This window comes from Trichomycterus rosablanca, chromosome 14 (assembly GCF_030014385.1).
Source record: "Trichomycterus rosablanca isolate fTriRos1 chromosome 14, fTriRos1.hap1, whole genome shotgun sequence".
Lineage (NCBI taxonomy): Eukaryota > Metazoa > Chordata > Actinopteri > Siluriformes > Trichomycteridae > Trichomycterus > Trichomycterus rosablanca.
This window is the reverse complement of record NC_086001.1, coordinates 7,440,870-7,468,750: the sequence shown is the minus strand read 5'-3', so window position 1 is coordinate 7,468,750 and position 27,881 is coordinate 7,440,870. Positions and strand designations below refer to the sequence as shown.

The window sequence follows — 27,881 nt, the reverse complement described above, 5'->3', positions numbered from 1 at the left end:
TATTACCTATATAAGACCTTTATTACTGCTGTATTCCAACATCATTACCTCATCACTTCTCACTCTGTTCCTATGGAGACAGAACTGCTGACATCAGAACATCATGACTATAGTAACCACACACACACACACACGCACACACGCACACACGCACACACGCACACACACACACACACACACACGCACACAAGCATGTTTATCCAGTATTATTTATGTGTATATAATCTATAACATATGGACATATAATAATGACTTACTGAATAATAAAAAAATAAAAAATGTACTAAAATGTAAATAATTATAAATTCTAAACACAGTCACAAGTTAAAGACATCACTCTTCATTACTGAGTGCTGTGTGATGATGATGATTTGCCAATTATATACATCAAAGATTAAATGTTTACATAAACTATTAAGGGACATGTATATCATTACAGTTTTGGATTTTTGATTTCTGCAACTTTTTCTGTTAATGACTGAAACACATACTTCTTTGTTAAAAAATGCTTTTATAAATTTAAGCTGAATGTGCAAACAGTAATTTAGACAATTCAGTTGGTGGTGTATAAAACCCAATAAAATGTTTATGGAACAATTGTCTCTTTGTCAAGAAAAGAAAGTGTTAAGATGTAATTCCAAAATTATAAATCTGTATCAGTTGCGAAAATTATTAAAATGCCAAAATATCTCTAACGTTAAATTTCAGTAAACTTTTCACTGCAATGGCATTTTTACTATGGCCACAGAAAAACATGTTTTTAATAGCCTGGCAGCTGTGCACTTGTACTTTAAAATGGCAGCTAATGGAACCTAACGAGGTTGGAATGTAAACAACCCTATTAATAAATTTTTTTAGACCGAAAGTGATACTTTGCTATTATGCCAGTAAATGACAACAAATATAATAAATTTCAAGGATTAAACATGGATTTAACATCTGATTTATTCTGTTTAAAACACAGAACTTATTAGTAAATTATGAAAAAAGGCTTCAGAGTAACACTTCAGTAAACACTTTAAGAAAAGATAGAGCCAAGATAAAGAATAGCAGAGAAAGAACTAATACACTATATGGACAAATGAATGTGGACTTTGAACTGTACTGCTGTTGGAAATTCGATTACAAAACTATGGGCATTAATATTCAGGTCTCATAAAAAAATGATACATATAAATACTTTTTATACACCCGTTAGCAATGAGTGTGTCTGAAATTGCCTACCACACTATGTAGGAAGGCATGTCCACAAGCGAATTAGTGATCCAGTACCAATATCATACATTTGTCTTTATATGAACTTACTGGTGATTTAAAATTAGAGTTAGAATTGTTTTATTTTGGCCATTGTTCACAAGGTGGGGTGCCGGAGGGGATTCCTTATAACTGATGCAATTACGACCTCTGCTGGCTGATTGATGGTGCCTACACAAAGCCGAGGGATAATGAGGATCAGAGTGTGTCTCTCTGTACACGAAGCTGATCCACATATGAACTCACCTCGTGCAGGTGAAAAGATGCAGACGGCTACTGCACATGTGTCGGAGGGGGCATTTGTTAGTCATGGCTCTCCTCAGTCAGAGTGAAGGTCAACATCAGTAGAGAGAACGTAATGCAAGGAAAATTGAGGGGGGTAAAAAAAGAAGTTTTATTTATAATATAATTTTAATAACAGTTAAAATGTTATAGTTTTAAAAGTCTGCTGCTCTATTAATAACTACATCCGAACACTGTTTTTTATAAATGTCCAAAAATATAGCATACTGTCCATGTGGTACCAAAAAAAATTAAAACCAACCACACTTCCAGCAAATATCTTCTCACATCTGCGGTTTGTTTCTGAAATGAATTTTATGACTTCACACTAAAACCAGCCAAAAAACAAAAAAAAACAAAGCCATCACAGCAAATGGACAACAAGCATTCCACCGATGGTTCAAACTAACATTTAATCAGCAGTTCTCTTTATCTTGGCATCACATTCCATCAGACCCTGATCCTGGCAGAAAGCAGGGGTGAGAAGAAGAAATCGAAAGCAAATTTCAAGGCAGCCTGCACACTTTTTCTCCAGTTCCGTTCAATTTTAACCTGGCCCCCTTCAGGCAGCAGTGATGAACTACAGTCCAGACAGTTAATAGCTTTCAGTTCAAATCTTGGCTGTTTGGATCCCAGTTTCCCCTCCAGTTTGGTGCTAAACTCCACCATGCTTCCTTTATCCAGGTTCAGGAGGACCTGTTTAAACTCATGGCTGGCAAGAAGGAGAATGTCTCCTTCGATGTCTTCAGGCTCGCCCATGGATACTTGTCGCCTGACGGTCACCTCAAAGCGGTACTTATCAAAACGTTTGACGTGGCAGCGATGTTTAGCGACAGATTTGATGCGGCAGAGCTCCTCTTCCTCCTGCATTTGGAGAAGAACTGATGCGTTAACGTTCATGTGATTCTGCACAGGTGTAGTATCATTGCGCCCCTCACAGGATGGGTACTCATTGCCGTAGAGACAGCGCAGCCAGTCGGCCATAAACACCGGCAGCAGGTTGATCAGTGACTGAGCACCGTTTTCTGTCTCGGCAACTCTGACCCCCTGAAACTTCCCTTGCCAGGTGACACGGTGACCTTCTAGATGGCTGCATATGATCTGAGTGCGAGTGATGCCTTGCTCTTTCCATGCTGACGGCCCACACACTGAGTCGTACTGTTCCCAGGTCACCGTGGAGTTGTAAACCTTCAGCCCTTCTGCGCTGTACACGTAACCCAGGCAAACCAGCAGGACGGCAAACAAACACAGCAAAATGAGCTTCACCGGCCCCCTGTGTGTAACCGAACGTAAGACGCTGAGAATCGATAAACTGAACCGAGTCCACAGGCGGAGTGTAACGGGAACCACGCACACTGCCAACGTCACCATCAGCTTTGTCAGCTCCAGTTCCACAAACCACTTCACCATCTGGATCACCAACATGACCGCCAAGCCCATCGCCAGCACGGGCAAAGCAAAAAGAATGAGAAAGTAGGCCACGCAGGTGCGAATCAGACCAATCAGAGTTGAGTGCTGCAGGAGAACCACAGAGAACTCCAACCACATGAAACACACCAGGTATGGGACCAGGAAGCAGTAGGTTCCTCGGAATCCGTGCATACGTGCCATGCTGAACAAAACAAACATAAAGTATTATAACTTTTTGACATTACCTAATATATTCATAAACACATTACATATCTGCGTTAATTACTCCTGAAATATTTTTAAATAAAGATAGTATTAATTATTCTTAAGGGGGGGGGGGGGGGGGGGGGTCTTGTAACAAATAACTAAACAACATAGAAGGGTTTGCTGTTTAAAATTAGGATTGTAATAATGAAGCTGCTCATCAACTTCTAACAGCTCTTTTTTTTTCAGCATTGACCGCACTGAACATTTTTCTTAGGTTTAACATAGGATGACTGTGTTGAATGTTAATAAGATACTACTGGTGTGTGTATCTCACCTAAAAAATAGGTAGAACAGATAAATGTACAGCAGACATGGCAGGCTGATGGTCAGCACCACCGACTCTCCAATAGGCACCGTCATAAATGTTCTGCCCAGAATCCTCAACATCACAAAATCCTCAGGAAGGCGACTGGTCAGGCCACAGAGCGAAGATGCCACCTCAATGATGAGTGCCCAGCGGGTGTATGAAGCCGCGGCTGGAGTCAGAGAGGCATAACTCAGAGCTGTGAATATGATAGCAACTGTGCAAAGCTCAGAACATGGGATCCAGCGTTTATCTGCCAATGGGAAGCTGAAAATCACAAAACACACAGAAACCAAAAAGTATAGGTGCTGCTCCAGCTGGTTCCACCCGAAATGAGACTCTACGTCTAACTCGGGTTCAAAATGCCTGAGCAAAGCTGCCAGGGCACTGAAGTTCTGCCAACATTTACTGCTTCGGAAGATGCGCAAGGTGCAGATGGCCATGGAGATGAATGCCAGGTAGAAAGTGAGCAAAGGGATGAAGAAGAAAAAGAGGTTCACGCTCAGGTTGGAGATGATGAAAAAGAAAACAAGGGCGTTTACATGCTGGGTAGGAATGATGGTGCTCAACCACTGCACTCCTGCACGAGACGCCCAGTCGATCAGGTGCTCCTTCATCTCCAGGATCAGGTGAAGTGGGTACTGCAGTCCCTGGACAAACATTTTATTTTTTACTTGGTTAACTAGGACGTTGAAAGGGTTTAACAAAAAGTGTGTTTAATAAGAAAGTAAAGCTATTGTACCAAAAAGTATGATTTAATGTCCATGGCCTTCTTCATGCTGTGTTTGGTATCCAGCATCATCTGGCCCGGCCAGCTGCTCTTCTTCTGAGGAACAGGATACGCCTCCTTCTGTTCCTACACAAACATTACACAGGTAACAGCCATCAAACATTGAATAACATATTGTACTCACCTGGCACTTTTATAAGCTATACCTACTATGCAGATGAACTTTGTGGGTATGCAATTACTGACTTGAGCCCATTTGTTGCGCTGTACATTTTTTCACTTCACTGTACCTCACATATTAGTCAATAGGCACCCCCTCGGACCACATCAGACCAGATATTTTTCTCAGTACTGCAGGGACACTATGGTATAATAATGACATGATAGTGTGTGTTGTACTAGTATGAGGTGCAGCAGTGTTGTTGGGAGATTTAGTTACTGTTTAAACTTCCTGTCCTTTTTATCCATGCTAGACTGTTAGCACTCGTAATAGGGAATAGAGATGGTGACAAAGTGGTATGGGCAACAGACAGTAATTGTATACACACAAATTTCATCTGTATCGTGGGTATAGCTTATAAAATAATAATAAATGTGTGTATCTAATAAGGTGCTCAGTGAGTGTATATTTTACATGTGATAAAGAAAATAAAGGCAAGTTTTTAAGTCTACAGTTAAGATACCACCTCAATACCAACTTATGTATTTTGTTCATCTAATCACAGATACTACTGGAACTGACTAGAACCTAGTCCTGTGGTCAGATAAGGCAAACATAGAGCTCCTGGTCTACAAACACCTAGATGCTGCTTCTGTTAAGCTCATGGGCTTAACATGGCCTTGGCGATGCCCATCGTCTCTAGTGAAGTGTGCGTATGTAAGGTAACCTTTTTCCATCTAAAGAACATCACCAGGATCCATCTCTTTCTCTCATATGCTGCTGAGACTATTATCCATGCATTTGTAACATCTAGAATTGACTACTGCACTCCTGAACTTAATGGACTCCATGTTCGGGTTTTGAACAGGCTGCAGTATGTGCAAAATTCAGCGGCAAGGATTTTAACCCATACTAGATCCTGGGAGCAACTCTGAAACGTATTCACTGGCATATTCACATATCTTTACATGGCCTCGCACCGTCTTATCTTGATAGTCTGCTTGTGTCATTGTCTCTTCGCTCTTCCAACTTGCATCTGCTCAAAGTTCCTCCCTCTAAACTGCATACACTTGGTGACAGGGCATTCAGTGTCGCTGGCCCCAAGCTGTGGACTATTCCCCCTCTTTAAGTTACATGCTAGCCATAGCCTAGTGGTTAAGGTACTGGACTAGTAATCAAAAGGTTGCTGGTTCAAGCCCCACCACTACCATGTTGCTGCTGTTGGGTCCTTGAGCAAGGCCCTTAACCCTTAATTGCTCAGACTGTATACTGTAACTGTAACGTAAGTCGCTTTGGATAAAGGCGTCTGCTAAATGCCTAAAATGTAAATGTAATGTTCATCTGCAGCCTTGTTCAAAACCCTGGCTTTTGGGTGAGTTAGAATGCCACGTGTAGAGTGTTTCCATGTTTGTAAATGTTTATTCTTTAAAATTTGTATTATTATTATTATTATGTGTGGTGTTGTAGGGCAATGTGTACCTTATCGAGTGCTGTTATATGGTTCCACTCCCTCATTCCTCCTGTTGCGCCGTTTGTCTCTGTCTCATTTCCCTGTCCAGTATGTGTGATGTTCTGTGTGTATTTTTTTGTCATTTCCACAAAACCTTCTACATCCATAAATGAGGAATCTTCTACATACACACATACAGATACAGTCACACAAACACACACAGCACTTTTTTTTTAATTAACATTGTTCTTTTTAAGTGTTTTAGATATTGAACGTTAGAAACACACATACTTTGATTAGACACCATGGATTCCAGAATTTTCCTCTGAGTCTGCACATCTGGAGCTCCACTATACCTGCTTTCTGTAATAATACAATAAACACTGACAACATAATCACTGTAAACCACACAGCCGTTATATATCACTAATCCTACATCAATCCCGTTCTTGTTCAGTACAGGAAGCTTCAGACACCTCATGATCTAGATGAGCTCAGAGATAAGCAGATCGTCTCTGAAGGTCTCTGAGGTGTCCTATAGGGCTATGTGTATTTGTGTGTATTATTGTGTGTTCGTACCTGGATCAGCATTGACTTGACTGAAGTTCTGCAGTATCTCACTCTTATCCAGTTTCTCTTTTCTGTCTGGGTTCAGTTTCCAGTACATCATCATGGCTGCTCTCCGAACTGCTTGCTCAAACTTTGATTCCCTCGACAGGGTTCGCACTTCTTCCTCATTTTCAGGGGTGATACCTGCAGAGTCAGGGGTCAGATTAAGCGATAAATAAAAAAGCCTAGGATTGGGAAAATGTACAGCATTTTGAAACACAAACACAAAATATAAAACGGCAGGTATAAATTGTGGTTGTGAGTTGTGTGTATGTTTAAAATAAATTGTTTACCTTTTCTCTGGATCCAGCAAAGTTGCAGTAGTTTAGCTGCATCTCTTCGTCCCTGTTTTGCTGCTTTTACTAACCAATCGACAGCCAGTCTGTTATTTACATCAGCGTCTGACTCTGCCCCAAGATTAAGGTAGTGTTTACCTAACTACGAACATAAAGATGAAGTTCAGTAAGAACCTGTCTTCTATGTGTATATGTCTATTCAAAATGTTGAATAGACATATATTTATTTTTTGATATTTATAAGAACAAAGACACTGTGTACAAATGTAAAGTGGATATTTGTAATGAAAGTGAATTATAAAAATGAAAGTGGTTTAATATACTGTATATATGAATTGTATATATTTGTTTATTAGGATTTTAATGTCATGTTTTACACTTTGGTTACATTCATGAAAGGAACAGTAGTTACTCATTACACAAGGTTCATCAGTTCATAAGGTTATATCAAACACAGTCTTGGACAGTTTAGTGTCTCCAGTTCATCTCACTTGCAAGGAATTGTAGATAACAGAATCAGGTTTGATTTTTGTTTTTATAAATATTTTAGCATATTTTGTGGTGCTAAATCTAATTTTAGCTTTTGATTAGATAATGTAATGACTAACTGCTTACGATACTCTACTGTAAACATCATGATAGCAATACAGCTGGATTTATACAGTATAATTAGCCACCACTGTTTTTTGAGCTGAAACTGTTTTTTGTGCTGAAACTATTTTGTACTTCTGATTGATGGTTATTTTTAGAAGTAAAAACTTGTCAGATATGCTTTTATGTTTTAGCAGAACAAAAAACATTACACATTACACACCTCAAACATTAACTGGGACAGAATTCCTGTTATGTTCAACATGATTATTTTTACTTTAAGCCGAAATGTTATGAATATATAGAATGCATAATTTGTGTGTACCCACCACCTACCCACCTCCCCCACATGGTTTCTAAAGTCATATGTTTGTAAGATGTATCTGAATGTTAAAACACATGCAAAAGTGTGTGTGTATGTGTGTATGTGTGTGTTTGTGTGGATATATTAAGACGCACTGCTCATGTTGCACAGAACTGAAAATAGACACACACACTCATCAGCTGAGCAGACGGAGGGATCAATCCATTACACAGTCATGTCTGAATCGAATTTGTGTACTTACATGGGATGTCCAAATACTTGTGGACATATAGTGTGCATATATTTTATGGTCAAAAGTACATGGACAGCATTTTTAATTATTGACTTCAGGTGTTGGGGCCACAGCCTCTGCTGACAAATGTAGAAGATTAATTTTATAAAATAAGTTATAAGCATCCAACTTACTGTCTGGGGCACTAGTTTAGGGAAGGCCACTTTATATTCCTGTATGACTGGGCCTCCTGTGCTCAAAGCAAGGGTGGTAGACATGGTTCGATGAGTATGATGTAAAGGAATTCCAGGGGGCAGCACAGAGCCCTGGGCTCAACTGCTTTAAACAACCTTGGTATATAATGAGAACATCAATTGCAGGCCAGGCCTTCTTGTGCAACATCAGTGCCTGACCTCACAAATGCTCTTTTGATTGAATGGACAAATGTACTCCTTAACAACGTTCCAAAATAGTATGAAAAGCCCTTCCAAAAGACTGGAGGCTGGTATTGCTGCAAAATGAGGTGGTGCAACTCGATATTAATGCCTAGGGCTTTATAATGGTATGTCCAACAAGTTTATGGTCAGGTGTCCTTACAATTTTGACTTTTTGTCATGTGTAACTATGTGAGAGTTAGAGGAAAAGAGAGTGACTGTGTGTGTGTGTGTGTGTGTGTGTGTGTACTCACACTGCTCTGAGCTTTAGGATCTCCAGCTTTAGCTCTCTCGACCAACTCCTCAAAACTCAAATCTTCCTCTGCAGCTTCCTCTAAGACACACAAACACACACTCAGAGTTATTCATGACAGAACAGATGCACACTATGTCCAAAAGTATGTGTACACTCCTTGTTACTAGTGGGTTCAGCTATTTCAGTGTCACAGTTACACCTTAGGGAAAGATAGGAATGCCCACTGCAAGCAAGGTCCTGTTGCTATGTGAATCCCCTTAGTCATGTTTCCAAATCTTGTAAAAAGTTTTTCAGGGGAGTAAAGGCTGGTACTTCCGCACAACAACAACTTTAGGTGAACAAACCAAGTTCATGATTACGTTTGGGTTTCAGGTGTACACAAACATTTGTCCATGTAGTACAGATGTACATGTGTACAGTTCAGCGCACGCTTACCTTCCCGTTCTGCCCTTTCCTGCTCCTCCTCCTTCATCTTCCTCGTTTCAAGAATCACCTTTTTGGCCAATCTAGCAAAGCCACGCCCCTGGGTGGGGAGAGCAGAAGGAGCTGCTGATGTTGAGGGGTCAGTGGGTGGTGTAGGGGATGGACTAGGCATTGTCGGGGCAACAGTAGTGTCATTGGAAGCCATGTCTGTTTCTCTAAGATGGGTATGAGGGGCGCTGTCTTCCATCTCATTCAACAATCAACCAGGACCAAACTTTTCAACCCCCCTACAAAACAGTGACATTGTGTTAATAATAAGACTAGGTTTAAACAATTTACACAATATGTTAATGGTCAGCACTTGAGTAAAACATGTGTGAATCAGCTTTTTAACTACACAAGGATTCACAGTCCATTTTGTGAGAATCATTAGTGTCCAACAGGATGTACAGTCTACAGAACAAATCATGAGGTAAGAAGCCTGTAGAGTGGCAGAACTTAAACAGATTTATTAATTGTGCAAAATTATTGAGACTTGTTTAAACAAGACAACTGGCTTTTATAGCTGCCAGTGGTGCTCAACCAAGTCCTTATGAGTTGTTTATGAATTGAATTTCAGTTTTAATTGATTATATTTCCAGATGGTGACACATTATATGATGTGTGTGTGTGTGTGTGTGGGGGGGTACCTTTTAAAAACACTATTCATAAAGCTTACACACATTCACTCAACACTCAAGCACGCACAAGCTTTACATTAACACAACACTGGTGTTCATGTGCAGTTTATTTATTATATTAGCTAAACTATTAAAAACTTATATTATAATGAATATTAGCTGTAAGCTCTCTCTCTCTATATAAGCTATATATCACCTCAGCACGCATGCTCAGACAGAGCTGCTCTTTAAATCTAATCACACAAAAAAGTTTAAAACGACTTCACACCATTATTAAATCATAACAATAATTTATAATAACTACGAAATAACAACCTAAACAACAACCAGTATTCAATACAACGAAATATTATTCAATATTCAACAAAAGTAAAGTAGTAAAGTACCGCACGATTGTAACGTTCTTCTGCGTAAACTGCTCTGTGCGCGCGCTCCTCCATTCACTTGGCTGTGTGAGAGTGACGGGAACGCGCACAGTTTAACAAGCAGTGCACGGCTCACTTGGGTATTTAAACTGTCAATCATAATTTCAGCTCTGTGATTGGCTGAGCTCAGATTTGCCCCTCCTGTAGCAACTCTATTAATAACGCTTTGAATTTGTAATAATGCGAAATGTTTTATGTGTTTGTTTTATTTATGTATACAATATTTATAGAACAGTGCATTTTAAATGAGAGTAATTTGTCAGCAAAAAGCAGTATTAAAATTATGAATCAGTATCAGATTAAGGAAAAACGTTCGCAAATAGGTGATGGAATGACGCCCGTTGCAGGACGTATTCCCACACTGACAAAGATAACATAAAAAAAAAAAAAATACTTTACTAAATAAGCGACGTCAGGTGGAGTCACAGCAGCACGTGTCACGTTGGTTGGAGCGCGCACACAACCACACACGCGTGCACGCGACTCTCTTCCATGCGCGCTCCGTGATCCTTTAACGGGGATTGTTTGGCCTGCTGGAGAAAGTGGATGCTGACGGCAAACGGTAAGTTTCATCCATTCATCAATACTGATCATTAGTGTGAGTGCACGCGCGCACCTGCCAATCCACCTTTTGCATTTTTGGAAGGTGGGGGATCAAAGCAATTACATGGGGAAACTTTTTACAGAGACCCGAAATATAATGGAATGCATAAATCCTCACAAACAACGTTACATTTTGAACCATGTTTCAGAACAGAACAACTCCCCACACTTACCTATCTTTACCCAGCATTGCAGGTATCATGGGTGCTATAGAAATTATTTTTAATTTACTAAAGACCAACCCTTTAATAAAATACATGAACTCTATAAAATGTTAAAACTCTGTTAAATTATTTAAAACAAATACTGCACACTGACAGTATATAGAATGTATACTACATTTACAATAAAATGCATACCTTATTTACATTTATTGCATTTTGGGCAGTTAAGATACTGGACTAGTAACCAGAAGGTTGCTGGTACAAGCCCCACCCCTTGAGCAAAGCCATTAACCCTCAATTGCTCAAACAGTGGCAAACTGGTGATGGGCAAGACCCAGCATTTCTGCCAGTCAATACTGCTAAGCTGCTTTTCTTTCAGTATATAATGCACACTGCATTTATATTCTTTACTGCCCCAAATGTATTGTGTGTAGCCTCATTATATATTATGCACTACATACAACCTTAGTCACTGCATTTAAGTCTCTATTTCAGTTTTTCTTGACTACACGTGTGACCTATTTCACTCTTTCCCTCTCTCCTAATTATTATTTGTACCCTTTGTGTTTTTTTGGGTGATATTTCTTGACCTTTCCTGATCTCTCCGATATTCACACATGTTCTGTACATCAAGCAGTAGACAGTTTTTATGTTTCTACCATTTTCCAAAACTCTGATGCTTCCAAGTTTAACAAATTCCAGTCAACAAATTGGATGAAAAAAAAAGATCTAAGTGATGGAACATAACAGAATCATCAAACTGTCTGTATCATAGTGTCAAAAATCCATGGTGAAAATATTAAGAAGATCAGAGCAGGTCAGAATTTTTACCACAAAAAATAGTAAGTGGTTTTTGGGTGATTTTTCTTGACGTTTCATGATCTCCTTGATATTCATACCATGTGTTCCTTGCAGCACACTGTAGACAGTGGTGCCATTTCTATGTTTCTACCACTTTCCAAAGCTGAGATCTGATGATAAAGCCAGGGCCAGAGTTTGGTGTTTCTGTGATGTTCCATCACTGAGATATGGCCTTTTTATTGCATCCTATTTAATGACTGGATTTTGTTAAAAGCATCAGATCTCAGCTTTGGAAAGTGGTTGTGAACAGTTCTCTATGGAAATGTGAATGTTTTTGTTTGTTTTCTTTTGCTTTGGATGTAAATGTGAAAGTTTTAAAACAGATTGTTTAGAAAAAAATATTCTGAAGTTTAATGTTAAACTATTTACACATAATTCATTTTTTGGTTTTCCCTGATTCTTTGTATTATCTGTTGATGCAGTTGCAAGTCTGTGAACCCTTTTGGACTTACTTGGATTTCTGTACTAAAAACACAAACCACTTACTTCTTAAAATTTTCACCATGGGTTATTGACACTATGATAAAGACAGTGCCACAGTTTGATGATTCTGTCATGTTCCATCACTGAGATATGGCCTTTTTAGTTCATCCAGTTCAATGGCTGGATTTTGTTGAAATTTGAAAGCATCAGATCTCAGCTTTGGAAAGTGCTAGAAACAAAATAATGGCACCACTGTCTACAGTGTGATGCAAGGAACACATGGTATGAGTATCAAGAAGATCCGGAGTGTCAAGAAAAATCACCCAAAAAAATCCTGACCTGCTCTGAACTTCTTAAAAGTTTCACCATGGGTTACTGACACTATGATAAATCCAGGGCCAGAGTTTGGTGTTTCTGCCATGTTCCATCACTGAGATATGGCCTTTTTAGTTCATCCAGTTTAATGGCTGGATTTTGTTGAATTTGAAAGCATCAGATCTCAGCTTTGGAAAAAGGTAAAAATATAGGAATGGCACCACTGTCTACAGTGTGATGCAAAAACAACATGGTATGAATATCAAGGAGATCAGGAAACATCAAGAAAAATCAGCCAAAAAACACAAAGTACCACTTACTATTTTTTGTGGTAAAAATCCTGACCTGCTCTGATCTTCTTAAAAGCTTCACCATGGTTTACTGACAAGATAATAAATCCAGTGCCAGAGTTTCATGATTCTGCCATGTTCCATCACTGAGATATGGCCTTTTTATTACATCCTATTAAATGACTGGATTTTGTTGAATTTGAAAGCATCAGATCTCAGCTTTGGAAAAGGGTAGAAATATAGAAATGGCACCACTGTCTACAGTGTGATGCAAAAAAGACATGGTATGAATATCAAGGAGATCAGGAAACATCAAGAAAAATCACCCACAAAACACAAACACTTACTATTTTTTGTGGTAAAAATCCTGACCTGCTCTGAACTTCTTAAAAGTTTTACCATGGTTTACTGACACTGTGATAAATCCAGTGCCAGAGTTTCATGATTCTGCCATGTTCCATCACTGAGATATGGCCTTTTTATTACATCCTATTAAATGACTGGATTTTGTTGAATTTGAAAGCATCAGATCTCAGCTTTGGAAAAGGGTAGAAATATAGGAATGGCACCACTGTCTACAGTGTGATGCAAGGAACATGTGGTGTGAATACCAAAAAGATCAGGAAACATCAAGAAAAATCACCCACAAAACACAAATGGGTACCACTTACTATTTTTTGTGGTAAAAATCCTGACCTGCTCTGAACTTCTTAAAAGTTTCACCATGGTTTACTGACAAGATAATAAATCCAGTGCCAGAGTTTCATGATTCTGCCATGTTCCATCACTGAGATATGGCCTTTTTATTACATCCTATTAAATGACTGGACTTTGTTGAATTTGAAAGCATCAGATCTCAGCTTTGGAAAGTGCTAGAAACATAAAAATGGCACCACTGTCTACAGTGTGATGCAAAAAAGACATGGTATGAATATCAAGGAGATCAGGAAACATCAAGAAAAATCACTTACAAAACACAAACACTTACTATTTTTTGTGGTAAAAATCCTGACCTGCTCTGAACTTCTTAAAAGTTTCACCATGGTTTACTGACACTGTGATAAATCCAGTGCCAGAGTTTCATGATTCTGCCATGTTCCATCACTGAGATATGGCCTTTTTATTACATCCTATTAAATGACTGGATTTTGTTGAATTTGAAAGCATCAGATCTCAGCTTTGGAAAAGGGTAGAAATATAGGAATGGCACCACTGTCTACAGTGTGATGCAAGGAACATGTGGTGTGAATACCAAAAAGATCAGGAAACATCAAGAAAAATCACCCACAAAACACAAGTAACACTTACTATTTTTTGTGGTAAAAATCCTGACCTGCTCTGATCTTCTTCAAAGTTTCACCATGGTTTACTGACAAGATAATAAATCCAGTGCCAGAGTTTCATGATTCTGCCATGTTCCATCACTGAGATATGGCCTTTTTATTACATCCTATTAAATGACTGGACTTTGCTGAATTTGAAAGCATCAGATCTCAGCTTTGGAAAGTGCTAGAAACATAAAAATGGCACCACTGTCTACAGTGTGATGCAAAAAAGACATGGTATGAATATCAAGGAGATCAGGAAACATCAAGAAAAATCACCCACAAAACACAAACACTTACTATTTTTTGTGGTAAAAATCCTGACCTGCTCTGAACTTCTTAAAAGTTTCACCATGGTTTACTGACACTATGATAACTCCAGGGCCAGAGTTTGGTGTTTCTGTCATGTTTCATCACTGAGATATGGCCTTTTTATTACATCCAGTTTAATGGCTGGATTTTGTTGAATTTGAAAGCATCAGATCTCAGCTTTGGAAAGTGCTAGAAACATAAAAATGGCACCACTGTCTACAGTGTGAAGCAGGGATTACATGGTATGAGTATCAAGAAGATCAGGAAACGTCAAGAAAAATCACCCAAAAAACACAAGTAACACTTACTATTTTTTGTGGTAAAAATCCTGACCTGCTCTGATCTTCTTCAAAGTTTCACCATGGTTTACTGACAAGATAATAAATCCAGTGCCAGAGTTTCATGATTCTGCCATGTTCCATCACTGAGATATGGCCTTTTTATTACATCCTATTAAATGACTGGATTTTGTTGAATTTGAAAGCATCAGATCTCAGCTTTGGAAAAGGGTAGAAATATAGAAATGGCACCACTGTCTACAGTGTGATGCAAAAAAGACATGGTATGAATATCAAGGAGATCAGGAAACATCAAGAAAAATCACCCACAAAACACAAACACTTACTATTTTTTGTGGTAAAAATCCTGACCTGCTCTGAACTTCTTAAAAGTTTCACCATGGTTTACTGACACTGTGATAAATCCAGTGCCAGAGTTTCATGATTCTGCCATGTTCCATCACTGAGATATGGCCTTTTTATTACATCCTATTAAATGACTGGACTTTGTTGAATTTGAAAGCATCAGATCTCAGCTTTGGAAAGTGCTGGAAACATAAAAATGGCACCACTGTCTACAGTGTGATGCAAAAAAGACATGGTATGGAATATCAAGGAGCACTTACTATTTTTTGTGGTAAAAATGCTGACCTGCTCTGATCTTCTTAAAAGTTTCACCATGGTTTACTGACACTATGATAAATCCAGGGCCAGAGTTTCATGTTTCTGCTATGTTGCATCACTGAGATATGGCCTTTTAATTACATCCTATTAAATGACTGGATTTTTTTGAATTTGAAAACATCAGATCTCAGCTTTGGAAAGTGCTAGAAACATAAAAAATGGCACCACTGTCTACAGTGTGATGCAAAAAAGACATGGTATGAATATCAAGGAGATCAGGAAACATCAAGAAAAATCACCCACAAAACACAAACACTTACTATTTTTTGTGGTAAAAATCCTGACCTGCTCTGATCTTCTTCAAAGTTTCACCATGGTTTACTGACAAGATAATAAATCCAGTGCCAGAGTTTCATGATTCTGCCATGTTCCATCACTGAGATATGGCCTTTTTATTACATCCTATTAAATGACTGGATTTTGTTGAATTTGAAAGCATCAGATCTCAGCTTTGGAAAAGGGTAGAAATATAGAAATGGCACCACTGTCTACAGTGTGATGCAAAAAAGACATGGTATGAATATCAAGGAGATCAGGAAACATCAAGAAAAATCACCCACAAAACACAAACACTTACTATTTTTTGTGGTAAAAATCCTGACCTGCTCTGAACTTCTTAAAAGTTTCACCATGGTTTACTGACACTATGATAAATCCAGGGCCAGAGTTTGGTGTTTCTGTCATGTTTCATCACTGAGATATGGTCTTTTTAGTTCATCCAGTTTAATGACTGGACTTTGTTGAATTTGAAAGCATCAGATCTCAGCTTTGGAAAGTGCTGGAAACATAAAAATGGCACCACTGTCTACAGTGTGATGCAAAAAAGACATGGTATGGAATATCACGGAGCACTTACTATTTTTTGTGGTAAAAATCCTGACCTGCTCTGATCTTCTTAAAAGTTTCACCATGGTTTACTGACACTATGATAAATCCAGGGCCAGAGTTTCATGTTTCTGCTATGTTGCATCACTGAGATATGGCCTTTTAATTACATCCTATTAAATGACTGGATTTTTTTGAATTTGAAAACATCAGATCTCAGCTTTGGAAAGTGCTAGAAACATAAAAAATGGCACCACTGTCTACAGTGTGATGCAAAAAAGACATGGTATGAATATCAAGGAGATCAGGAAACATCAAGAAAAATCACCCACAAAACACAAGTAACACTTACTATTTTTTGTGGTAAAAATCCTGACCTGCTCTGATCTTTTTCAAAGTTTCATTATGGTTTACTGACAAGATAATAAATCCAGTGCCAGAGTTTCATGATTCTGCCATGTTCCATCACTGAGATATGGCCTTTTTATTACATCCTATTAAATGACTGGATTTTGTTGAATTTGAAAGCATCAGATCTCAGCTTTGGAAAAGGGTAGAAATATAGGAATGGCACCACTGTCTACAGTGTGATGCAAGGAACATGTGGTGTGAATACCAAAAAGATCAGGTAACATCAAGAAAAATCACCCACAAAACACAAAGGGGTACCACTTACTATTTTTTGTGGTAAAAATCCTGACCTGCTCTGAACTTCTTAAAAGTTTCACCATGGTTTACTGACAAGATAATAAATCCAGTGCCAGAGTTTCATGATTCTGCCATGTTCCATCACTGAGATATGGCCTTTTTATTACATCCTATTAAATGACTGGATTTTGTTGAATTTGAAAGCATCAGATCTCAGCTTTGGAAAAGGGTAGAAATATAGAAATGGCACCACTGTCTACAGTGTGATGCAAAAAAGACATGGTATGAATATCAAGGAGATCAGGAAACATCAAGAAAAATCACCCACAAAACACAAACACTTACTATTTTTTGTGGTAAAAATCCTGACCTGCTCTGAACTTCTTAAAAGTTTCACCATGGTTTACTGACACTATGATAAATCCAGGGCCAGAGTTTGGTGTTTCTGTCATGTTTCATCACTGAGATATGGCCTTTTTATTACATCCAGTTTAATGGCTGGATTTTGTTGAATTTGAAAGCATCAGATCTCAGCTTTGGAAAGTGCTAGAAACATAAAAATGGCACCACTGTCTACAGTGTGAAGCAGGGATTACATGGTATGAGTATCAAGAAGATCAGAAAACGTCAAGAAAAATCACCCAAAAAACACAAGTAACACTTACTATTTTTTGTGGTAAAAATCCTGACCTGCTCTGATCTTCTTCAAAGTTTCACCATGGTTTACTGACAAGATAATAAATCCAGTGCCAGAGTTTCATGATTCTGCCATGTTCCATCACTGAGATATGGCCTTTTTATTACATCCTATTAAATGACTGGACTTTGTTGAATTTGAAAGCATCAGATCTCAGCTTTGGAAAGTGCTAGAAACATAAAAAATGGCACCACTGTCTACAGTGTGATGCAAAAAAGACATGGTATGAATATCGAGGAGATCAGGAAACATCAAGAAAAATCACCCACAAAACACAAACACTTACTATTTTTTGTGGTAAAAATCCTGACCTGCTCTGAACTTCTTAAAAGTTTCACCATGGTTTACTGACACTATGATAAATCCAGGGCCAGAGTTTGGTGTTTCTGTCATGTTTCATCACTGAGATATGGCCTTTTTATTACATCCTATTAAATGACTGGATTTTGTTGAATTTGAAAGCATCAGATCTCAGCTTTGGAAAAGGGTAGAAATATAGGAATGGCACCACTGTCTACAGTGTGATGCAAGGAACATGTGGTGTGAATACCAAAAAGATCAGGAAACATCAAGAAAAATCACCCACAAAACACAAATGGGTACCACTTACTATTTTTTGTGGTAAAAATCCTGACCTGCTCTGATCTTCTTCAAAGTTTCACCATGGTTTACTGACAAGATAATAAATCCAGTGCCAGAGTTTCATGATTCTGCCATGTTCCATCACTGAGATATGGCCTTTTTATTACATCCTATTAAATGACTGGATTTTGTTGAATTTGAAAGCATCAGATCTCAGCTTTGGAAAGTGCTAGAAACATAAAAATGGCACCACTGTCTACAGTGTGAAGCAGGGATTACATGGTATGAGTATCAAGAAGATCAGGAAACGTCAAGAAAAATCACCCAAAAAACACAAGTAACACTTACTATTTTTTGTGGTAAAAATCCTGACCTGCTCTGATCTTCTTCAAAGTTTCACCATGGTTTACTGACAAGATAATAAATCCAGTGCCAGAGTTTCATGATTCTGCCATGTTCCATCACTGAGATATGGCCTTTTTATTACATCCTATTAAATGACTGGATTTTGTTGAATTTGAAAGCATCAGATCTCAGCTTTGGAAAAGGGTAGAAATATAGAAATGGCACCACTGTCTACAGTGTGATGCAAAAAAGACATGGTATGAATATCAAGGAGATCAGGAAACATCAAGAAAAATCACCCACAAAACACAAACACTTACTATTTTTTGTGGTAAAAATCCTGACCTGCTCTGAACTTCTTAAAAGTTTCACCATGGTTTACTGACACTATGATAAATCCAGGGCCAGAGTTTGGTGTTTCTGTCATGTTTCATCACTGAGATATGGTCTTTTTAGTTCATCCAGTTTAATGACTGGACTTTGTTGAATTTGAAAGCATCAGATCTCAGCTTTGGAAAGTGCTGGAAACATAAAAATGGCACCACTGTCTACAGTGTGATGCAAAAAAGACATGGTATGGGATATCAAGGAGCACTTACTATTTTTTGTGGTAAAAATCCTGACCTGCTCTGATCTTCTTAAAAGTTTCACCATGGTTTACTGACACTATGATAAATCCAGGGCCAGAGTTTCATGTTTCTGCTATGTTGCATCACTGAGATATGGCCTTTTAATTACATCCTATTAAATGACTGGATTTTTTTGAATTTGAAAACATCAGATCTCAGCTTTGGAAAGTGCTAGAAACATAAAAAATGGCACCACTGTCTACAGTGTGATGCAAAAAAGACATGGTATGAATATCAAGGAGATCAGGAAACATCAAGAAAAATCACCCACAAAACACAAGTAACACTTACTATTTTTTGTGGTAAAAATCCTGACCTGCTCTGATCTTTTTCAAAGTTTCACCATGGTTTACTGACAAGATAATAAATCCAGTGCCAGAGTTTCATGATTCTGCCATGTTCCATCACTGAGATATGGCCTTTTTATTACATCCTATTAAATGACTGGATTTTGTTGAATTTGAAAGCATCAGATCTCAGCTTTGGAAAGTGCTAGAAACATAAAAAATGGCACCACTGTCTACAGTGTGATGCAAGGAACATGTGGTGTGAATACCAAAAAGATCAGGAAACATCAAGAAAAATCACCCACAAAACACAAATGGGTACCACTTACTATTTTTTGTGGTAAAAATCCTGACCTGCTCTGAACTTCTTAAAAGTTTCACCATGGTTTACTGACACTATGATAAATCCAGGGCCAGAGTTTGGTGTTTCTGTCATGTTTCATCACTGAGATATGGCCTTTTTATTACATCCAGTTTAATGGCTGGATTTTGTTGAATTTGAAAGCATCAGATCTCAGCTTTGGAAAGTGCTAGAAACATAAAAATGGCACCACTGTCTACAGTGTGAAGCAGGGATTACATGGTATGAGTATCAAGAAGATCAGGAAACATCAAGAAAAATCACCCACAAAACACAAATGGGTACCACTTACTATTTTTTGTGGTAAAAATCCTGACCTGCTCTGATCTTCTTCAAAGTTTCACCATGGTTTACTGACAAGATAATAAATCCAGTGCCAGAGTTTCATGATTCTGCCATGTTCCATCACTGAGATATGGCCTTTTTATTACATCCTATTAAATGACTGGACTTTGTTGAATTTGAAAGCATCAGATCTCAGCTTTGGAAAGTGCTAGAAACATAAAAAATGGCACCACTGTCTACAGTGTGATGCAAAAAAGACATGGTATGAATATCGAGGAGATCAGGAAACATCAAGAAAAATCACCCACAAAACACAAACACTTACTATTTTTTGTGGTAAAAATCCTGACCTGCTCTGAACTTCTTAAAAGTTTCACCATGGTTTACTGACACTATGATAAATCCAGGACCAGAGTTTGGTGTTTCTGTCATGTTTCATCACTGAGATATGGCCTTTTTATTACATCCAGTTTAATGGCTGGATTTTGTTGAATTTGAAAGCATCAGATCTCAGCTTTGGAAAGTGCTAGAAACATAAAAATGGCACCACTGTCTACAGTGTGAAGCAGGGATTACATGGTATGAGTATCAAGAAGATCAGGAAACGTCAAGAAAAATCACCCAAAAAACACAAGTAACACTTACTATTTTTTGTGGTAAAAATCCTGACCTGCTCTGATCTTCTTCAAAGTTTCACCATGGTTTACTGACAAGATAATAAATCCAGTGCCAGAGTTTCATGATTCTGCCATGTTCCATCACTGAGATATGGCCTTTTTATTACATCCTATTAAATGACTGGACTTTGCTGAATTTGAAAGCATCAGATCTCAGCTTTGGAAAGTGCTAGAAACATAAAAATGGCACCACTGTCTACAGTGTGATGCAAAAAAGACATGGTATGAATATCAAGGAGATCAGGAAACATCAAGAAAAATCACCCACAAAACACAAACACTTACTATTTTTTGTGGTAAAAATCCTGACCTGCTCTGAACTTCTTAAAAGTTTCACCATGGTTTACTGACACTATGATAAATCCAGGGCCAGAGTTTGGTGTTTCTGTCATGTTTCATCACTGAGATATGGCCTTTTTATTACATCCAGTTTAATGGCTGGATTTTGTTGAATTTGAAAGCATCAGATCTCAGCTTTGGAAAGTGCTAGAAACATAAAAATGGCACCACTGTCTACAGTGTGAAGCAGGGATTACATGGTATGAGTATCAAGAAGATCAGGAAACGTCAAGAAAAATCACCCAAAAAACACAAGTAACACTTACTATTTTTTGTGGTAAAAATCCTGACCTGCTCTGATCTTCTTAAAAGTTTCACCATGGTTTACTGACACTATGATAAATCCAGGGCCAGAGTTTGGTGTTTCTGTCATGTTTCATCACTGAGATATGGCCTTTTTATTACATCCAGTTTAATGGCTGGATTTTGTTGAATTTGAAAGCATCAGATCTCAGCTTTGGAAAGTGCTAGAAACATAAAAATGGCACCACTGTCTACAGTGTGAAGCAGGGATTACATGGTATGAGTATCAAGAAGATCAGGAAACATCAAGAAAAATCACCCACAAAACACAAATGGGTACCACTTACTATTTTTTGTGGTAAAAATCCTGACCTGCTCTGATCTTCTTCAAAGTTTCACCATGGTTTACTGACAAGATAATAAATCCAGTGCCAGAGTTTCATGATTCTGCCATGTTCCATCACTGAGATATGGCCTTTTTATTACATCCTATTAAATGACTGGATTTTGTTGAATTTGAAAGCATCAGATCTCAGCTTTGGAAAGTGCTAGAAACATAAAAAATGGCACCACTGTCTACAGTGTGATGCAAGGAACATGTGGTGTGAATACCAAAAAGATCAGGAAACATCAAGAAAAATCACCCACAAAACACAAATGGGTACCACTTACTATTTTTTGTGGTAAAAATCCTGACCTGCTCTGAACTTCTTAAAAGTTTCACCATGGTTTACTGACACTATGATAAATCCAGGGCCAGAGTTTGGTGTTTCTGTCATGTTTCATCACTGAGATATGGCCTTTTTATTACATCCAGTTTAATGGCTGGATTTTGTTGAATTTGAAAGCATCAGATCTCAGCTTTGGAAAGTGCTAGAAACATAAAAATGGCACCACTGTCTACAGTGTGATGCAAAAAAGACATGGTATGAATATCGAGGAGATCAGGAAACATCAAGAAAAATCACCCACAAAACACAAATGGGTACCACTTACTATTTTTTGTGGTAAAAATCCTGACCTGCTCTGATCTTCTTCAAAGTTTCACCATGGTTTACTGACAAGATAATAAATCCAGTGCCAGAGTTTCATGATTCTGCCATGTTCCATCACTGAGATATGGCCTTTTTATTACATCCTATTAAATGACTGGACTTTGTTGAATTTGAAAGCATCAGATCTCAGCTTTGGAAAGTGCTAGAAACATAAAAAATGGCACCACTGTCTACAGTGTGATGCAAAAAAGACATGGTATGAATATCGAGGAGATCAGGAAACATCAAGAAAAATCACCCACAAAACACAAACACTTACTATTTTTTGTGGTAAAAATCCTGACCTGCTCTGAACTTCTTAAAAGTTTCACCATGGTTTACTGACACTATGATAAATCCAGGACCAGAGTTTGGTGTTTCTGTCATGTTTCATCACTGAGATATGGCCTTTTTATTACATCCAGTTTAATGGCTGGATTTTGTTGAATTTGAAAGCATCAGATCTCAGCTTTGGAAAGTGCTAGAAACATAAAAATGGCACCACTGTCTACAGTGTGAAGCAGGGATTACATGGTATGAGTATCAAGAAGATCAGGAAACGTCAAGAAAAATCACCCAAAAAACACAAGTAACACTTACTATTTTTTGTGGTAAAAATCCTGACCTGCTCTGATCTTCTTCAAAGTTTCACCATGGTTTACTGACAAGATAATAAATCCAGTGCCAGAGTTTCATGATTCTGCCATGTTCCATCACTGAGATATGGCCTTTTTATTACATCCTATTAAATGACTGGATTTTGTTGAATTTGAAAGCATCAGATCTCAGCTTTGGAAAAGGGTAGAAATATAGAAATGGCACCACTGTCTACAGTGTGATGCAAAAAAGACATGGTATGAATATCAAGGAGATCAGGAAACATCAAGAAAAATCACCCACAAAACACAAACACTTACTATTTTTTGTGGTAAAAATCCTGACCTGCTCTGAACTTCTTAAAAGTTTCACCATGGTTTACTGACACTGTGATAAATCCAGTGCCAGAGTTTCATGATTCTGCCATGTTCCATCACTGAGATATGGCCTTTTTATTACATCCTATTAAATGACTGGATTTTGTTGAATTTGAAAGCATCAGATCTCAGCTTTGGAAAGTGCTAGAAACATAAAAATGGCACCACTGTCTACAGTGTGATGCAAAAAAGACATGGTATGAATATCAAGGAGATCAGGAAACATCAAGAAAAATCACCCACAAAACACAAACACTTACTATTTTTTGTGGTAAAAATCCTGACCTGCTCTGAACTTCTTAAAAGTTTCACCATGGTTTACTGACACTATGATAAATCCAGGGCTAGAGTTTGGTGTTTCTGTCATGTTTCATCACTGAGATATGGTCTTTTTAGTTCATCCAGTTTAATGACTGGACTTTGTTGAATTTGAAAGCATCAGATCTCAGCTTTGGAAAGTGCTGGAAACATAAAAATGGCACCACTGTCTACAGTGTGATGCAAAAAAGACATGGTATGGAATATCAAGGAGCACTTACTATTTTTTGTGGTAAAAATGCTGACCTGCTCTGATCTTCTTAAAAGTTTCACCATGGTTTACTGACACTATGATAAATCCAGGGCCAGAGTTTCATGTTTCTGCTATGTTGCATCACTGAGATATGGCCTTTTAATTACATCCTATTAAATGACTGGATTTTTTTGAATTTGAAAACATCAGATCTCAGCTTTGGAAAGTGCTAGAAACATAAAAAATGGCACCACTGTCTACAGTGTGATGCAAAAAAGACATGGTATGAATATCAAGGAGATCAGGAAACATCAAGAAAAATCACCCACAAAACACAAGTAACACTTACTATTTTTTGTGGTAAAAATCCTGACCTGCTCTGATCTTCTTCAAAGTTTCACCATGGTTTACTGACAAGATAATAAATCCAGTGCCAGAGTTTCATGATTCTGCCATGTTCCATCACTGAGATATGGCCTTTTTATTACATCCTATTAAATGACTGGACTTTGCTGAATTTGAAAGCATCAGATCTCAGCTTTGGAAAGTGCTAGAAACATAAAAATGGCACCACTGTCTACAGTGTGATGCAAAAAAGACATGGTATGAATATCAAGGAGATCAGGAAACATCAAGAAAAATCACCCACAAAACACAAACACTTACTATTTTTTGTGGTAAAAATCCTGACCTGCTCTGAACTTCTTAAAAGTTTCACCATGGTTTACTGACACTATGATAAATCCAGGGCCAGAGTTTGGTGTTTCTGTCATGTTTCATCACTGAGATATGGCCTTTTTATTACATCCAGTTTAATGGCTGGATTTTGTTGAATTTGAAAGCATCAGATCTCAGCTTTGGAAAGTGCTAGAAACATAAAAATGGCACCACTGTCTACAGTGTGAAGCAGGGATTACATGGTATGAGTATCAAGAAGATCAGGAAACGTCAAGAAAAATCACCCAAAAAACACAAGTAACACTTACTATTTTTTGTGGTAAAAATCCTGACCTGCTCTGATCTTCTTAAAAGTTTCACCATGGTTTACTGACACTATGATAAATCCAGGGCCAGAGTTTGGTGTTTCTGTCATGTTTCATCACTGAGATATGGCCTTTTTATTACATCCAGTTTAATGGCTGGATTTTGTTGAATTTGAAAGCATCAGATCTCAGCTTTGGAAAGTGCTAGAAACATAAAAATGGCACCACTGTCTACAGTGTGAAGCAGGGATTACATGGTATGAGTATCAAGAAGATCAGGAAACATCAAGAAAAATCACCCACAAAACACAAATGGGTACCACTTACTATTTTTTGTGGTAAAAATCCTGACCTGCTCTGATCTTCTTCAAAGTTTCACCATGGTTTACTGACAAGATAATAAATCCAGTGCCAGAGTTTCATGATTCTGCCATGTTCCATCACTGAGATATGGCCTTTTTATTACATCCTATTAAATGACTGGATTTTGTTGAATTTGAAAGCATCAGATCTCAGCTTTGGAAAGTGCTAGAAACATAAAAAATGGCACCACTGTCTACAGTGTGATGCAAGGAACATGTGGTGTGAATACCAAAAAGATCAGGAAACATCAAGAAAAATCACCCACAAAACACAAATGGGTACCACTTACTATTTTTTGTGGTAAAAATCCTGACCTGCTCTGAACTTCTTAAAAGTTTCACCATGGTTTACTGACACTATGATAAATCCAGGGCCAGAGTTTGGTGTTTCTGTCATGTTTCATCACTGAGATATGGCCTTTTTATTACATCCAGTTTAATGGCTGGATTTTGTTGAATTTGAAAGCATCAGATCTCAGCTTTGGAAAGTGCTAGAAACATAAAAATGGCACCACTGTCTACAGTGTGATGCAAAAAAGACATGGTATGAATATCGAGGAGATCAGGAAACATCAAGAAAAATCACCCACAAAACACAAATGGGTACCACTTACTATTTTTTGTGGTAAAAATCCTGACCTGCTCTGATCTTCTTCAAAGTTTCACCATGGTTTACTGACAAGATAATAAATCCAGTGCCAGAGTTTCATGATTCTGCCATGTTCCATCACTGAGATATGGCCTTTTTATTACATCCTATTAAATGACTGGACTTTGTTGAATTTGAAAGCATCAGATCTCAGCTTTGGAAAGTGCTAGAAACATAAAAAATGGCACCACTGTCTACAGTGTGATGCAAAAAAGACATGGTATGAATATCGAGGAGATCAGGAAACATCAAGAAAAATCACCCACAAAACACAAACACTTACTATTTTTTGTGGTAAAAATCCTGACCTGCTCTGAACTTCTTAAAAGTTTCACCATGGTTTACTGACACTATGATAAATCCAGGACCAGAGTTTGGTGTTTCTGTCATGTTTCATCACTGAGATATGGCCTTTTTATTACATCCAGTTTAATGGCTGGATTTTGTTGAATTTGAAAGCATCAGATCTCAGCTTTGGAAAGTGCTAGAAACATAAAAATGGCACCACTGTCTACAGTGTGAAGCAGGGATTACATGGTATGAGTATCAAGAAGATCAGGAAACGTCAAGAAAAATCACCCAAAAAACACAAGTAACACTTACTATTTTTTGTGGTAAAAATCCTGACCTGCTCTGATCTTCTTCAAAGTTTCACCATGGTTTACTGACAAGATAATAAATCCAGTGCCAGAGTTTCATGATTCTGCCATGTTCCATCACTGAGATATGGCCTTTTTATTACATCCTATTAAATGACTGGATTTTGTTGAATTTGAAAGCATCAGATCTCAGCTTTGGAAAAGGGTAGAAATATAGAAATGGCACCACTGTCTACAGTGTGATGCAAAAAAGACATGGTATGAATATCAAGGAGATCAGGAAACATCAAGAAAAATCACCCACAAAACACAAACACTTACTATTTTTTGTGGTAAAAATCCTGACCTGCTCTGAACTTCTTAAAAGTTTCACCATGGTTTACTGACACTGTGATAAATCCAGTGCCAGAGTTTCATGATTCTGCCATGTTCCATCACTGAGATATGGCCTTTTTATTACATCCTATTAAATGACTGGATTTTGTTGAATTTGAAAGCATCAGATCTCAGCTTTGGAAAGTGCTAGAAACATAAAAATGGCACCACTGTCTACAGTGTGATGCAAAAAAGACATGGTATGAATATCAAGGAGATCAGGAAACATCAAGAAAAATCACCCACAAAACACAAACACTTACTATTTTTTGTGGTAAAAATCCTGACCTGCTCTGAACTTCTTAAAAGTTTCACCATGGTTTACTGACACTATGATAAATCCAGGGCTAGAGTTTGGTGTTTCTGTCATGTTTCATCACTGAGATATGGTCTTTTTAGTTCATCCAGTTTAATGACTGGACTTTGTTGAATTTGAAAGCATCAGATCTCAGCTTTGGAAAGTGCTGGAAACATAAAAATGGCACCACTGTCTACAGTGTGATGCAAAAAAGACATGGTATGGAATATCAAGGAGCACTTACTATTTTTTGTGGTAAAAATGCTGACCTGCTCTGATCTTCTTAAAAGTTTCACCATGGTTTACTGACACTATGATAAATCCAGGGCCAGAGTTTCATGTTTCTGCTATGTTGCATCACTGAGATATGGCCTTTTAATTACATCCTATTAAATGACTGGATTTTTTTGAATTTGAAAACATCAGATCTCAGCTTTGGAAAGTGCTAGAAACATAAAAAATGGCACCACTGTCTACAGTGTGATGCAAAAAAGACATGGTATGAATATCAAGGAGATCAGGAAACATCAAGAAAAATCACCCACAAAACACAAGTAACACTTACTATTTTTTGTGGTAAAAATCCTGACCTGCTCTGATCTTCTTCAAAGTTTCACCATGGTTTACTGACAAGATAATAAATCCAGTGCCAGAGTTTCATGATTCTGCCATGTTCCATCACTGAGATATGGCCTTTTTATTACATCCTATTAAATGACTGGATTTTGTTGAATTTGAAAGCATCAGATCTCAGCTTTGGAAAAGGGTAGAAATATAGAAATGGCACCACTGTCTACAGTGTGATGCAAAAAAGAC

General features: G+C 37.8%; 1 protein-coding gene across 1 annotated transcript; it reads right to left on the bottom strand.

Moving 5' to 3' along the window:
- Window positions 1–996: 996 nt before the first annotated feature.
- On the bottom strand, window positions 997–10,103 carry wfs1a (Wolfram syndrome 1a (wolframin)). The gene is made up of 10 exons (XM_063008674.1): window positions 10,069–10,103; window positions 9,015–9,289; window positions 8,578–8,657; window positions 6,760–6,904; window positions 6,437–6,610; window positions 6,149–6,220; window positions 5,887–6,038; window positions 4,260–4,373; window positions 3,488–4,167; window positions 997–3,148 (listed from the first exon to the last, which is right to left on the bottom strand). The coding sequence occupies exons 2-10, from the start codon at window positions 9,247–9,249 to the stop codon at window positions 1,987–1,989; spliced, it is 2,814 nt and encodes a 937-aa protein (XP_062864744.1). The 5' UTR covers window positions 9,250–9,289; window positions 10,069–10,103; the 3' UTR covers window positions 997–1,986.
- Between the last annotated feature and the right edge of the window lie 17,778 nt (window positions 10,104–27,881).